The following is a 16636-nucleotide window of genomic DNA, read 5'->3' on the forward strand; positions in this document are numbered from 1 at the left end:
TTTCAGTAAAGTGGTTTTTTGGGGTCAGGGTATTGGTGAATGAGTTTAATTTTTTTATCAATGTCGTTTTAGGATACATACTATGTTTTTGATCTCTTTTCATTCCATTTTTTAGGCGGTTGGATGACCAAAAAAAAACAAAAAACAGAACATCTTGAGATAAATATCATCCACTGATTGGTGAATGACATATCAATGGATTTGGATTTGGATCCCTTTCGGGGGCAATTTTCAATTTTTTTTGTTACTTAAAGGGAACCAGGTTTTTCCTATATAAAGTCCACTACCTTTTAAGTCACCTTGAATATCAGCCTGTTCATAAGTGCCAGCTCCCCTCCATATCTGTGAAGTACCTTTTATAATCCTCGATTGCTGTATGCTGATCGGTTCGGTCCGATGGGTGTCGCTGGTCTGTTCTCATCGCTTCCTCTGACCCAGCATACGCCGACCCTCCTGCCTTGATTGAGGTGGCTAAGACAAATTATATATGTCCCATTACACAAAAGTACACTAGTTCTCTCGATGGGAACGAACAAAATATTTGCAAAGTGAATACAATTTATTAGATGATTTTTACATTATTATAATGATCAAATAGACTTATTATAAACTATATTTCATTTTACTTTTTTACATTTTTCCTTCATTATTTTTATCACATTTTTTTTTCTGAAAGTTTCATTTTTCAATAATGTATATCGATGTGAATACTTTTCCGCCCAATGATGACAAAAGTATTCACATCGATTTTTCTGGCTAACACGGTATCACAATATAATTTATTATTGTATCTCAATAATGTATCGAAATTTTGTAATTACTATGTAGATCGCTAATAAATTTATATTCTAATGAATATCCCCTCGCTAAGTGTGCAACTCCATGTAATTTATCCAATCTGACGATTGTTTCAATATTTCATTTTTACATTGGTCCATAATGACAATCAAACCACCTTTTATCTGGAGGTTTTATTTCGATGGAATCATCATTAAATAATGACGTTGATGTTTTCTTTTCCTCAGGAGTTAAATTGCTTCTTGGGATAAAATTACTACGTCGTGTACTGTTGATTAGATCTTCTATTTCCTTCAACACAAAACTGGTGTATGTCTCTACTGGGTGGTAGATGTTATGGGGGGAACAGAAGAACCTTTTTGCTTTAAACCCAAATATGTTAATTTTAAACAATCAGGTTCCACTTTTAGATATGATAGGTGGAGACGCAGTCACAGTCGAAAAATGTGGTTTTAAATCTTTGCATGGCCATATCAAGTTAAAAAGTGTCTAATGTAGACCTAATGCTGAAATGAAAGTGCTTTCTGTAACACTTGTATTTGTACTGATGTTGGCGTCCTAGAGGAAATATTGATGCCAAGAGAATCCTCTATACCCGTGACCTCGTGAGCATCGAAGGTACTGTTACGTCATTGGTGGCGGCCGGCTCACCTCGTCTTCTTTGCGGGGAGAAGTCCTCTTCCTCTCCGGGAAAAAGGATCCTCATTGCTCCATGAGCCTGTAAAGGTCACTGCTGGAATCTGAGAAATGAAAGCCACTCCCAAAATATTGTCTAGAGCCAGTCCCACGCCCGAAAGTCGAATCACAAGTATATTTCTTTCGCTTTTTTTTTCTTTTTTTTAATTAAAGAACTGTAATTTTTATTAAATTTTATAACCTTTTACAATCAGAACTGAGACAAAACAATCACAACTTGGCTTACTAATTACAGGATCAGAAAGAATGGCGTACAGTTAGAATGAACTCTTGGAAGACGTTTCCACCTAACAGCATCAAAAGATATTGTGCAATAGACCAGAAAAAGACAGAAAGTCCAACAGCATACCCATACTCGTATTACAATTCTTATAAAGCCATAATATAAATAAGACGAAACATACACAAAGGAAAGAGAAGAAGAAACTTGTTCAGAAACCAAAATGCTCCAAACTGTTATTTTGGGCCCTAAAATAGTCCCAGGGAGCCCAGATGGTCTCAAATCTGTCCAAACTCGCATTCAATAAGGCTGACGTGCTGAATCCTGCGGATGTCGGCTATTCTATCCAAAACCTTTTGACAAAGGGGGGGTAGTCTGTCTCATTGGAGGGCTGTCGCTTTCTTTCTTGCAACTCTATACCATGGTTTCACAGAAGGACATTAGTAGATTCTTTGAAAAGCAGTGAATTCCTCTGGTTTCAAACAGGAATTCAGTTATTATTCAGTGTTGTTAACTTGCGTTTGTAAGATCTAAAATAGCTTTTTGTAAACAATCGATTGTCAATAAAATTGGATCTAACGAAAACTTATTTAAAATAATGTTCAAAATCAACACAAAAGACCCGAGTCATCAGAAAAAAGGGAGGGATGTAAACTCGCTCTCAATCCGGTCTGTATTTTTTTTTCTCCCGATAATTTTCAGTAAAAGTCACGGCATGTAGCTCATTACGAGATCAATCTCATAGATTCCTTCTCGGAATCCCGTTTTGTCAGAGTCACCTGTAGGAATTCTAAAGAAACCCATCGATATGGTGGGTCGAGCAATAATCCTCACGGATTCTTCCTCATCGGTGTGACGTGTGCTCCTACCTCAATGATCCAATGAATAGAGAAAGGTAGGTCGGCACTCCGTTTAGCTGTGGTGCTCGGAGAGGGAAGTTACCACGAAATAAAGAGGTCCTTGCACTCACGTGTTTAATGAAATGGTATTTAATCCAGTGCTTGCATAGAAATCCAGTCGGAGGCATTTCAGCGCATCCCAGGATTTTGTCAATAATGGAACAAAATTTTAGTGGTGTATTATATAGGGTAACACCAAGGAAGTAACATCATCAGAATTAACATATAAAAAAAAACTTACAGTCCAAAACCTGTAACCATATACAATTTACAGTTCCCCATCTGAACAAAAATATATAGAAATTATTTACAAATTTATATATTTTCCCATTTCACATAAGTACACTGGTTCTCTCGATGGGAACGAACAAAATATTTGCAAAGTGGATAACATTTATTAGATCATCATTTTTACATTCCTATATTAAACAAATTAATTTATTATAAATTATATTTCATTTTACTTTTTTTTTTTCCCTTCATTATTTTTATCAGATTTTTTTCTGAAAGTTTCATTTTTCAGTAATGTATAGTATTTACTATGTAGATCGCTAATAAATTAATAGCATATAGAATAGCCACTCACTTAGTGTGCAACTCCATGTAACTTATCCGATGTTCAATCCACATGAAGAAATGAAGATGTCTAATTCATTAAGTACCGTATATAAAAAAAAAAATGTCCATGTCTTTTAATGTTCTAGGTCATGGCAGGTGTTCCAACTATGTGCAATTTTTTTATTTATTTTTTTTACATAATTTTAATGCATATTATGTAACTGAATGGTCAGTGCCAATGTGCATTTTGAATATATTTTTTTAATGAAAAAAATCTGGTGACCACAGAGGTCAAGCGATTGGGTCCCGTTATCACGGCCACGTGATATTTCTGTACTTCATTACTCTGCACTGTCTCCTAAACGTCTCCTTTCCTTCTAGCTCTGGACATGAGTGGGATGCTTTCTGCCCTTCCAGATGTCCCCAGTGGTCCCGTCACTGGTCATTCAGCACATCCCGCAGTGGGACTGAGTACTCGAGGTGAGGTTTTCTATAGACAGGACTGTGATCCTTTAGTAATAAAACTGCATTATGCCTAAAATTGCAGACTAGACTGAAGTATAAGCTAATGATTACTTACGTTATTTATGTTGTTTATATAGCACCAATGTATTCCATAGAGCTGTACAAAGATTGTCACCATTTACATTAGTTCTTGACCCCAGACACACGCTAGGACCAGTTTCACATGGCGAGAGTATACAGTGTCCATGCAGATGCTACCGTTGACCACCCGGCCACTGTTGCTGCCCTAATAAGACTTGCAGAACTAGATGACACCCTCAAGAAACTCTACGTTCAAAGTGCATTATGTCCTCTGCCATTTCTGTATGTGGAGCTGCAGGTTCGGAGCTCAGTGGGTCTTCCCTATGATCCATGTTTGCAGGCTTTAACCACAGAACAGCAGCTGCATCAGCTCGGCACATATAGATCTTGATTGAAGCGTCATTTAAAAAGTAGTTTGATGTTTAATCTATATATTTAACGATAATTGTTTTCATTGAGTTTTTTTTTTAGTGTTTAGATTACAAAAAATGAACATCGCATAAAAAAGACTGCCAACGTGTATATACACTTTAATAGGTGCTTGAATATCAGTGATTCTGCAATATTGGCAACTCAGGAATATACAGTACTGTGCAAAAGTGTTTGGTAAGTCTGTGAAAAGATGGTACAAAATAAGTGTTCAAAGTTTTATTTTTATCATTTGACAAAATATAAAGTGAGGGAACAAAAGAAAAATCTGAATCCTATAAATATTTGGTGTGACCACCCATAGCCTTCATAACAGTATCAAAGCATCAATTCTTCCAGGTATACTTGTACGCAGTTTTGAAGGAACTCGGCAGGGAGATTGCTCCCAACATCTTGGAGAACTAACCACAGATCTTTTGTGGATGTTGCTTGTGTAAATTCTTATGTCTCTTCATGTAATCACACACAGACTGGTGATGTTGAGATCAGGACTCTTTGGGGTCAATTCATCACTTTCAGAACTCGTTGTTCTTTACCCTGAAGTTCTTATTAATTTTGACTGGATGTTTGGGGTCATTGCGCATGGAGGACACCATTTATATTTACCAAATACCGAACTCAGTTTGCTGAAATGCAGCTCTAAACTTGCAGGACTCTCCATCATGCATCACTGTTCCTGCAAACACTTATTATTGTACCAATCTCCAGACCTTTGGTGAACCAACTGCCTTTTTTAACAAATATTTCACAGTTTTACTGATTAGCCCAGATCAGCTGCTGCCATTTTTCTGCACCACAGTTCCTATGTTTTCTTGCGTAGTTGAGTCGCTTGGCAAAATGCCGAATCTCCAGCTCATGGTGGGCAATAAATGTAATTTCCTTCTGCCCTTGTGCAGATTCCCAGGCAAATGCAGCAGAGTCTCAATGTATCCTAATGTTATGTATATACAGCAGTCGGGACATACAATGTATGTATGGCCGTCTCGGGGTCATTGATTGATTGTAGATAACTTGGAAATCAAGGTCCCAGAGTCTGGAGGAAGAGTGGAGAGGCCACAATCCAAGCTGCTGGAGGTCTAGGGTGAAGTTTCCACAATCAGTGATGGTTTGGGGAGCCATGTCATCTGCTGGTGTAGGTCCACTGTGTTTTATCAAGACCAAAGTCAGCACAGCCATGTACAAGGAAATTTTAGAGCACTTCATGCTTCCCTGTTCTGACAAGCTTTTTGAAGTTGGAAATGTCATTCTCCAGCAGGACTTGGCGCCTGTCCACACTGCCAAAAGTACCAATACCTGGTTTACACACAACAGTATCACTGTGCTTGATTGGCAGCAAACTCGCCTGACCTTAACCCTATAGAGAATCTATGGAGCATTGTCAAGAGGAAGATGAGAGACACCAGACCCAACAATGCAGACGAGCTGAAGGCTGCTATCAAAGCAACCTGGGCTTCCATAACCCCTTAGCAGTGCCACAGGCTGATCGCCTCCATGCCACGCCGCATTGATGCAGTAATTGATGCAAAAGGAGCCCTGACCAAGTATTGAGGGCATTTACTGAACATACATTTCAGTAGGCCAACATTTCAGATTTTAAAATCTGTTTTCAAGCTGGTGTTATAAAGTATTCTAATTTACTGAGATAATGACTTTTGCAGTTTTTATTGGCTATATCACAAAGGTTATGTCACTGTAAGGTGACCCAATAACCAAGAGTGTCACTCATTTCATAAAATACATATTTTATTAAACATTAATTGACATACAACCATAAAACCATTGCCTCAAACCAACACTTATAGGAAGGAGAAACAGCAAAAGGATACAAATTCAATTATATAAAGAGTCAAAATTTAAAGAAAATGACTGCAGTATCCTGAATATTATAATATGCCCAACAATATGCATAGTATTTATTGATTGGATACATTTTTAATAAAACTATAGAAAATTGCATGCAAAAAAACCTGCATAGGTGTGAAAAAAATGTACTACCTTAATGTGAATAGAATCTAACACATAATTCACACCTTTGAATAACTATTCATTAATCAGCTGTTGCTGCTGCTACACCACCATAGCCTTACACATATGTGGATTCTAATTACCCACAATATGCAATATTCTGGGGGAAGAAGCAGGGGCGAAACGTGCGTTGGGGTGCGGGGAAGCAGCATCCTACTCTATACCTAACTCCACTGTGCACACTGCTTAGGTAATATGTATTTGGCGATGCATTCCTCACATTTATTTTCATGCTTTGGGTCATTTTAACCTGCATACACGAGAGGTGAGAGGCTGTGGTAGTGCTGTAGCAGCAATTGCTGCATATATTGCATATTGTGGGTAATTAGAATCCACATATGTGTAAGGCTATGGTGGTGTAGCAGCAGCAACAGCTGATTAGTGAATAGTCATTCAATGGTGTGAATTATGTGTTAGATTCTATTCACATTAAGGTAGTAAATTTTTTTCACACCTATGCAGGTTTTTTTGCATGCAATTTTCTATAGTTTTATTAAAAATGTATCCAATCAATAAATACTAAGCATATTGTTGGGCATATTATAATATTCAGAATACTGCAGTTATTTTCTTTAAATTTTGACTCTTTATATAATTGAATTTGTATCCTTTTGCTGTTTCTCCTTCCTATAAACAGGCAGCTTCACCAGCGATCAGCACCAGCGAGGACGCTGGTCTCTAAGGTAAATATCGGGTTACTAAGCGGCGCGCGTCACTTAGTTACCCGATGTGTACAGAGGTTACATAAAATATACACTCCCCCATTTACCACGTTTAATTTTCAATAGAATGCCATCTCATAAGGCTGCCCAAGTTTCTCAAATCAGGCTCAATCGTGGTCTGTCACGTGCAGTGTGTAAAAGAAGAATACTTATCAGCCATTGATGACGGCAAAACCCGACGCGTTTCCCCCTCTCAGGTAGCGAGGGTTCATCAGGAATCAAGAGATCGGGGTCCAATTACCCCCTGGCCAAGAGGAAAATGCAATATGCGGCCGATCTCTTGACCCCTGATGAACCCTCGCTACCAGATGGCATTCTATTGAGAAATGTGGTACATGGGGGAGTGTATATTTTATGTAACCTCTGTGAGCAATTTTTGTGCCAGTCATCATCTGGCGAGGTGGATATAGGCTCGTGCTACGCGAGTATTGCTCCTTCATCTTCATTTTATGTCATATACTGTATACCACGTGGAATTTTTTCTGTCCGTCAATCTATGTGCATTGTGTTTCTATAGGGTGTCCTGAATCTTTGGACACTGTCTATAGGTGCTGATTATTATATTCAATTTTTCTTGGGGTATATACCTATTGACTTACTGAGTAGCAGCCTTCACTATTTGTTTTAACTATGAGATAAGTGTCATTAAGCTGCATTTTGTTATATACCCTTATTTTGACTTCAAGATAAGATTCTATTATGGGGGTATTTATATTATGAGATAATTAATTGTTCTTTCTCTATGTTTCTCTGTAAGACGTTTTTTTGGATAGGGTATTTACCCTTTATATTCATATTAGCAGCTGTCAGTATTTTTTGACTACGAGATAAGTCTTATTAAGCTGCATTTTTATACCCCTGATTGACTCCGAGATAAGATTCTACCTTTTGGGTACTCATGCTACGAGATAAGTTTACAGCATTATAGCACTTTTTTAATTGTTTTTTCGGTATCATAGGTGTGAGTGGTTTCTTTTTTGTGTCCTTTTTTGTATACGCAGGGTGGTCTAGGGCGTTATTAGGGACGCCGACGTTGAGCGGGTGCACCATGTCGTCTACTACTAGGGTGCCAACCTCCGCAGTCAGGAAGGGCTGTATTGGCGTGTATTAGGGAATTATAGCCTATTGCCCCTCTGATATATACAGATTCTGAAAAAGGATTATGTTCGATGTTTGATTGATGTTGGACTCCCTGGTATTTAGTGATTTCACATGTATGTGTCTTTTTAATCATTGAGTTAAAAGTTATATTTTAGGGGTTCTTCCCTTGGTGCTTTCTGGTACACTACATCTGGTAAATGGCCCAAGGACTTGACACGATCGGTGTTCCTATTCTGAAGAAGGGAGATGCTGCCGACTGTGGAAACTATCGGACTATTGTGCTCATATTTCATGCCAAAAAAATACAACTGAAGATCCTACAAAGATGGCTACAGCCTTACTTTGACAAAGAGCTACCAGAGGAACAAGAGATGCAATTGCTTACATTAGATGGATAATGAAAAAGGCCAAAGAATACAGCTAGGAGATCTATTTTTGCTTCATCGACTACAGCAAAGCTTTCGACTGTGTAGATCACTAGAAGCTTTGGAATACCATGAAGGATATGAGTATGTTGAACCATGTGACCTGCCTCATTAAGAATCTTAACATCAACTTTACAACTAGAGAACCAAAGTAGGACCCTAAAAAATTAACTTTTACTAATATTTTAAAAAGAAAAGGACTCAATAACAAATCCCTACATAAATTGCCAGCACGGCATCAGGGTAGATAATTATCTATACATCTAAATAGAAGGTAGACGGTCCCTATTGTTCCTTGGCAAGATACCCTGCTAACAGAGACGATACCTCATACTACAATAGCATGATATCTAAAGGTGTCTACACCCCTACATGTCAAAATAATCAACAGTTATTAACACATTTGAGATGGATGTGACAAACTGGAACTTGGAAAGGACTTCAACCTACTCTGATCAATGATCACTCAAGATGCAGAGATGACACTAGATGTCCATAGGAGAATAGCTATGGGCAAATAGACAATGAAGTTCACTGGACAAGGTTTTCAAATCGAGTAACATTTCACTGGCGATTATGACACAACTCTTACATAATCTGGTATTTTCTGTAGTAATATGGATGTTAAACCTGGACAATAAAGAAACAAGACAGAAGAAGACTCAACACCTTCGTAACGTGGTGCTTCGTAAGAATGTTATCAATACCATGGCTGGCAAGAAGAACAAACAAATCAATTTTAGAAAAAATCAAGCCAGACATGTCACTCAAAGGAAGGATCATCAAGCTATGACTTGCCTACTTTGGACAGACACATACAAAAAGAGCAATCACTGGAGAAGGACCTCATGGTCTGAAGAATAAAAGGAACAAGGAGAAGAGGAAGACCAGCCACCCAGTGGCTTGATACAGTGAAGATAATGGTGGAGAAGACCCTGGTGGACCTATCTAGGCTTGCAAAACATCTATCTTCAAGTTGCCATGGTTTGAGATAGAGCTGAAAGCCGTTAAATAACAATAATATATAGGTATGATGAGTCTTTCATCTACTGCACTATATTTCCCTTTGCAACCACAACGTCTATGGTCCTTAGTGTTGCCCATTTCTTCGTGCTTCTTCAAAAGAGATTGAACAAAATATCTTGAAACTCCAGCCTGCTTTGAAACCTTTGCCTGAAGGACACCTTTCTGATGCAGTATAACTACCTGGTGTCTTATTCCTGTGCTCAGTCTTGTATGTATGGTGTATGACCTGTGTAGCAGAGTTTGGCTGTTCCTCATCCAGTTATAAGCCTCCTACACAGCTGTTTCTGTTTCAGTAAATGACTGTGTTTCAACCTACATATGAAAATGATGATCATGAACACCTATTTCGGAAAATGGGTTGCTTATACACAAAATGTAGGGCCTGAATTTGTGTAAGTGACTAAAGAGTTGATGCTGTTTTGAAAACAAAAGGGCAGCCGCACCAAAAATGTCGATGTGATTTTATATTTTCTTTTATTTTTGTTCATTCACTTAACTTATTTTTCTCGATAAATAAAATGTAATCACTTCGTTTATTTTTGCTTTTGATAATTTTGTTCTACACCTGCCTAAACCGTTTGCAAATTAATGTATAAATTAATGATTTTGGAAGGTTACACATTGTGTACTAAATAAAATGTGGATTCAAAATCGAGATATCATTTTTCTTTCAGATCTAGCGTGCAATATTACATTTGTAGTTAAATCTCGTAGCGAAACAGGTGTGCAAATAAAAACAGACTCAAAGAAAAACAAAGTGAGTCATATTAACAGTAATGCAAAATGTGTTTTCCCCTAAAAAAATTATATAAACACAGTTACGTGTTCATAAACACCTTAGTATATGAATCAGAGACGCTATAAATCATTAGCTAGATATTTAAAACCCTGAGATAAATTTAAATGATGACGTGGACAGTTTTTTTTGTTTTTGTTTCTATAGATTTTATGCTTTTATTTTTTCTTCTTCTTTCCAAGAGAGCCATAACTTTTTTTTATTTCTGTTCTGCTAAGGTTCATGAAACTGCAGTAATGTTCAGTTTATGATGAAATTAACATTCCCCAGCCACAGGCTTGGTTTAATGGGAGCACCAAGATGGACAGAGATCGACAACAGCATCACTCTGGTCGTGGTCGTTAGAGACCATGGCCAGCTATATAAAATACAGCCGCACCCGATGTAGGGCGTATTGTGTGCCCTTTGTCGGTAAAGAGTTAAAGGTGGAGTTGTCCCCAGATTTCACACTGTACATACATTATTCTATAGATCTTGGGCCTGATGAGACTGGCATATTTTATTTTAATAATCCTTGTCAGAATGGCTATATATTCCTTGTGAGTAATTAGCCGCTTATGAGAGCAGATCAAGCCAAACTCAGAAAATACTCGTTTTAAGCTCTGGATTATATAGCCATTGATATGGATTTTCATAGTAAGCCTCATTGAGATCTAGTGACCAATCCGCTTTAACCGTTTATCTATACATACCTATTTCGACACTAGTGTCCCATTGGTTTGTATTTTTTCTACTATGGCAAATGAGATCAACCCAAAGGTATGAACTGGGATAAAAACTGGTGTGCATGCAGCGTATAAGCACACGTTGACACTTGGCCACTAAACAGAAAAAACAAAGGCATAAACATAATGATTAAATACCCTGCAGTAAATAAATAGCATAGTACATGAAAGTAATATACGGTCCATAGTTTAAAATGTTTTTTGATCAAAAAAATGCGAAAGCCATTCCACCACTCTACGGTGAACATAATGGGGACGTCCCAATTACGGTCACCGTGGAGTGGTGGAATGGCTTTCGCATTTTTTTTGTTCAAACAACATGTTAACTTTGGACCGTATATTATTTTCATGCACTATGCTATTTATTTACTGCAGGGTATTTAATTATTATGTTTCTGCCTTTGTTTTTTTATGGCAAATGAGAGCCTAACTGAGACACCACAAGATTTCCATCAACACCTTCCTGTTAGTCCTAGCATTACACTGACACTATTTTACTGATGGCCAAAGATGCATTAGGATCAATATTATTATTTAAAAAAAAATGAAAGAAATTAAATGAATTTTAAAAAATGAAATTATAAATAATAAAATAATTATCAAAACTAAAATGAGCTATACATATTTAATAAATCTGTAATGGCCCCTGGTGTGGTACAGATATTACATCAGACTCCCATTCGAAAACCACTTACATTTACTAGTTGTTCCTAACATGCTTGTCATATTTTTTTTTTTAAAGGCGTTGCCTCATGAAGACAGCCGCCATCTTTATTCCCACTTGAGGCGTATAGAAGTTGTAGGGGAACGTATGATAAGCAGGACATAGAATTACTTTTGGGGCGTAGTCAGATGGCCGTATAAATCAGACCACAATGCGCGGACTGGAAGGCGGCTCACCAAACAGAGTGCGACAGCTGCAGAAAAATATATGAAGCTGTCACGCTCGAGTCAGGAGACCAAACAGCCAGACCAAGCATTGCGTTTCAGTCTCTTTATACGGCTGTCTAACTACGCCCTTAATGAGACGCGCTTGTTCTTTTGCAGACTGGGCCCATACATACTGTATATTAAATGGTTGCTTATTAATTTAAACAACAAGCATGAAATGCTTTTAGTGCCCTGTAGTGGCTGCTATAGGGAAAACTTATCGCCACATGCAATGACCATAAAAACTGATTGCCAGGGATTTATTAAGTCTGAGGTGCAGAGATCAGCCGATTGCCAAGTCTTGTCTGTTTCCTAATCATTTGTAACACATGCGTGCAAATTTTGCCACTAAAATAACATAACATTAGGAAAGACGACTTGTAAGGTATTCTAAGCTGGCTGCGGGACGCATAGTGGATGGGAGATATGTATCACAGAGGTGGATGTCCTCTGTGAAATAATCCTGGAATAATGCTCTAGTACACATAGTACTGAGGGGTTAATTGGCCAAGTTAGTGTCAGGTCTTATTGTGAGCATCTGAAGAGTTAGGGCAAGATCACCATATCTCCACCCCTGGATGTGGTTTGCGTTGGAAAATGAAGCCAGTTTGTCTCACAACTGTCTGTGTGTGGAGGTGTGCAAACCTCCAGGATTGAGTGCCTTTTGCTAGAGGACTAAGAAGCTGCACTCTAGCTCCAGCCGGCGAACCTGCGCTATTGTATGGAGTGTTTACTTTATGTTCCACTTTGTGCTGGACCAAGGGCTTTATTTGAGTTTCCTGTGATGCGATTTATGAGGACTGAAATAAACCAGGTGAACTTTTAAATAGAAACTGGCAGAAGTTCCTGTGATACCTCCTCTCACTCCCAAGTGAGTAGCATTGTTACAGTATACATAGTATCCTCATCGGTGAAAAGGGATCCTTATACCCCATCCTGCATTACACCATAAACTATCCCTTCGCATATTATAGATATTATTGACATCCTATGATGCCGACCACAAACTTGCCATGCAGAAGAGATCTCTGCCTGCGGATGGAAAGTTTGGTGTAAGGTCAGGACTAATATGACTGAATACATCCTACATGTACTGTGCTGTGGAATATGTTGGCGCTATATTATAGAAAGCTTAATAAAGGAGGACCAAGCTTTGAAAGTTAAAATTTGCTAAAAATCTGTTCTTGGTCAAATTAATATCCTAAATCTTTTTGTCCTGTTTTGCTCTCCAGAGGCTGATCCACAGTTCCATCATGCGCTTCTTCAATGATCTTGAAACACGGGGAAAGTTTTGCAAAACAAAGGCTTTGTCATTTGAAGGGATATGTGACTGTTTATGCGCCAATGAAGATCAAAGAGCTAGTATTTCTTACTGAAGTGTTTTGAAAAGTGTCATAATTTGTTAAAAAATTAAAGAGGATAAAGGTTCACCCGACCCTGGTCCAGTGGTCGCATCAGTAGTTTGTGACATTCGGACGAAGGCCATGCAGACCCCTTTCTTAGCAGGTAAAAGGAGGTTTGCTCGGTGCTCATGTGGCCACTGGACCAGGGTCGTACAAATGGTTTTGCTCAATTCCAGTTAAAATGGAGTCATTTAAAAAGTAGCCACCCTTTCCAAAAACTGCTGATGTATCATAGAGACATGGCAGAAGTTGTGATTGTTGGGTTTCCTGCTGTAGAACCTCCTACTATTGCTGAAACAAAGCTCAGACTTATTATGGAGTCTGTCATCATGCCATGTCATGTGCGGAGAGCTTGGCTTGACTAAGCCATTGGTGGTGGTCTTAACACCGGCAACTCTGTTGAGCAAAACTTAACATGCCTCAGTGACAATTTACTTGTTTTCAAAGGACAACCCCTCTATCTTCTATCCACAAGATAGGTGATGACTTATGGGGGTCTTAACAATGGGGTATGCACCCAGCGGCAGAATGGGGAATTTTTATCCCCGACTGGGAACTTTTTATAGGGAATGTAATTTCAGCCGTTAGCTGCAGATGTGCAGAGCAACATGGATCCTTACAAAAGTATGTATGTATAATAAGTAAGTGTGACTATCGGTCCCGAAGTCAAACTTAAGTATTTTTGTTTGTCCCGGTGCAACTAGAGTAAAAAAAAAAAAAAATGAAGCAACTTTGAAATGTAAATACAAAATCTCTGCCGTTTTGTTTCTGCAGCTCCTGTACAGACCTATTTGTCTCCATGGTAACAGACTACAAACAAACCTTGTAGTCATACTGCCTTCTATCTGTCCTTTACAGCCTGATAAACCACCAAATGTACTTTAATTATAGACATCGCGGAAGGAAATATGGCTGCAGAATTAGACCTCCCAGGGTTTTGTTTGTTGGCGGTTATTATGAAGACACATTCTAGATGCATTGGCCCAGAAAAGTTTTGGATTTGGAAAGGTGGACATAATTGTTCTATCCTGTGTTGTTGTAATGACGCATTGCTTCGGTGTATTCTCCGGTCATAAGTGCAGTAACGGCCCCAATGGGTGACCTTTTCACACTTCTACATGGCTTTTCTGTTGATCTCCAGTGCTTGAAAGATTTTCTTGAACCCTGGTCATGGGCTTTGTGATAGCCTGCAGTGTGGCTGGCTTCACGTGTTTCGGCCATGACCCTTTTTTTGCAGAGATTTTTTTTTTCTTCCGAAGTCTAAGTAAAGCTCCAATTTTGACAAAGCCGCTCAATGGTCGTAACGCGTGAACCCAGCCGTGAAGCTGAACATGGACGATATGTAGCTCACAGGTTGTTCCATTACCCAAATAAGCTCGTTATTGAGCCCTCGTTCAGACGTGCATTTTTGTCTCCATGTTTTTCATCCATTATACCTTACGGGGCCGACTTTTCTTGTAAATTTTTTTTGTAGATGGTTTGTTCAGAAACATGCCAGTTTTTGATCCTAGTCGCAACTCAAGCTCGCTAGTTCAAATCATTAAATCCATGAAGACAAAAAAAAAAAACGGACAGCACTCGGAGGTCATCTGAGCTCCGTCTGAATGGGTAGGAGCAGCTTGTCCCGCTGATGATAAATATACACACAAATCAAAAATGGATGAAAATCTAATGGACGCCTGAATGACGGCATTTTATGACATCATATATGGGGGCTTCCAGTGGCTGAAATATATTGGCGGCACAAATTATATAAAAGCTATCAAGACCCTAAATGCTGTTTATGGGACTGGAGGAGAAGTGGCAGTGACACGGTTATGTGTGAAAGGATTGGTTCCCGTTCTGCTCATTTTCTTTGCTGTAACCTAGATCCGTATCATCTTCTATTCTACAATATACAGATAAAGCGCTTCATCAACCATCCATAATTAGAGTTGAGCGATACCAGCCGATACTTGAAAATATCGGATCGGAATGGATCGGCCGATCTTAAAAAAAAAGTATCGGTATCGCCGATTCCGATACCGGGAACCAATGCAAGTCAATGGGGCCAAAATATCGGAATTAAAAAAAAACCTTTCTTTCCTTGTAGGTTAATTCTACATGAAGAAAAACAACTAAGAATAATGTAGAATGTATTGTGGGAGGTGGAGGAGACATTAAAGCCATAGAGGTTTAGCCCAATCAAATGGAATAGCAGGAATTAAACTTTTTTTTTTAAAGATGTTAGGAGTTACAAAGATATTGACTATGTTAGCCTCATTTATATTTTGCCAGACATGTATGTCTTCTTCTTCAACTTCCTTTTTTTACATTCTTCTTCTTCTACTTCCTTTTTTTACATTCTTCTTCTTCTTCTTCTACTTCCTTTTTTTACATTCTTCTTCTTATTCCTTTTTTTACATTCTTCTTCTTCTTCTTCTACTTCCTTTTTTTACATTCTTCTTCTTCTTCTTCTTCTTCTTCTTCTTCTTCTTCTTCTTCTTCTTCTTCTTCTTCCTTTTCTTACATTCTTCATATTCTTCTTATTCAACAATTATTATTCTACATATTCAGCTTCTTCATCTTCTTCCTATTCTTCTTCATCATATTCTTGTTTGTGTCAGGCATTCCTGTAGTTGTTATCTAGAAAAGTTAGAAGTTTACACCTTCCGTTCTGCCTGTCACAAAAGATTTACAACAGGATTTGTCCGCGTTCAGTTTGGCCTGCAGAAGCAGGCCTTTTCCAGGGGCACCACGAGGAGGAACGGACTCACCCCCATACACTGCTTAGTCTTCTTCTGCTTATAAATAAGATAATATCATTTGCTCAGAGTATTAGTCTTATGCTTAATGTTCTTCTGCTTTGTTTTTTTTATGCTTCTTTGTCTTCTCTCTCTTGTTGTTCTGCATCTTGGTGGTTGTCTTCCTGTTCTTTGTCCTCTTGAACCAGCTGACGGTACTGGCACCCGGAGGGGCAGCAGAAGGAACAAGAGCCAATGGCACTACCGAGGACCAGCTGACGGTGCTGGAACCCGGTTACTAAGCAGGAGGTACCTGTGCTACAAAGCACTACCAAGGACCAGCAGACGTTGCCGGAACTCGGATACCGAGATGGAGGCACCTAGGCCAAAGGCTCTGACGAGAACCAGCTGACGGTGCTGGAACCCGGAGGGGTAGCATAAGCTGCAAGAGCAAATGGAAATAGCGAGGACCAGCTGACAGTGCTGGCACCCGGAGGGGCAGCAGAAGGAATAAGAGCCAATGGCACAACCGAGGACCAGCTGACGGTGCTGGAACCCGGTTACTAAGCAGGAGGTACCTGTGCTACAAAGCACTACCAAGGACCAGCAGACGT

The 16636-nt window shown here is 38.8% G+C and overlaps 1 protein-coding gene across 2 annotated transcripts in view; it reads left to right on the forward strand.

The window, feature by feature from the left end:
• The window catches only part of CHMP7 (charged multivesicular body protein 7), a 67226-nt gene extending 52359 nt beyond the window's left edge, over positions 1 to 14867 (forward strand). The window contains exons 11-12 of one of the 2 annotated variants that reach the window (XM_073588891.1): positions 3553 to 3651; positions 13129 to 14867. In XM_073588891.1, the coding sequence (XP_073444992.1) occupies positions 3553 to 3651; positions 13129 to 13166 (137 nt within the window). In that variant the 3' untranslated portion in view covers positions 13167 to 14867. Of the gene's footprint in view, positions 1 to 115; positions 866 to 3552; positions 3652 to 13128 lie in introns of those variants that run through there. The other variant, XM_073588892.1, reaches the window with a different exon arrangement.
• The last annotated feature ends 1769 nt before the right edge of the window (positions 14868 to 16636 follow it).

The sequence above is a fragment of the Dendrobates tinctorius genome, unplaced genomic scaffold, assembly GCF_039654945.1.
Source record: "Dendrobates tinctorius isolate UK_male_01 unplaced genomic scaffold, ASM3965494v1 ptg000104l, whole genome shotgun sequence".
In the NCBI taxonomy this organism is placed as follows: domain Eukaryota; kingdom Metazoa; phylum Chordata; class Amphibia; order Anura; family Dendrobatidae; genus Dendrobates; species Dendrobates tinctorius.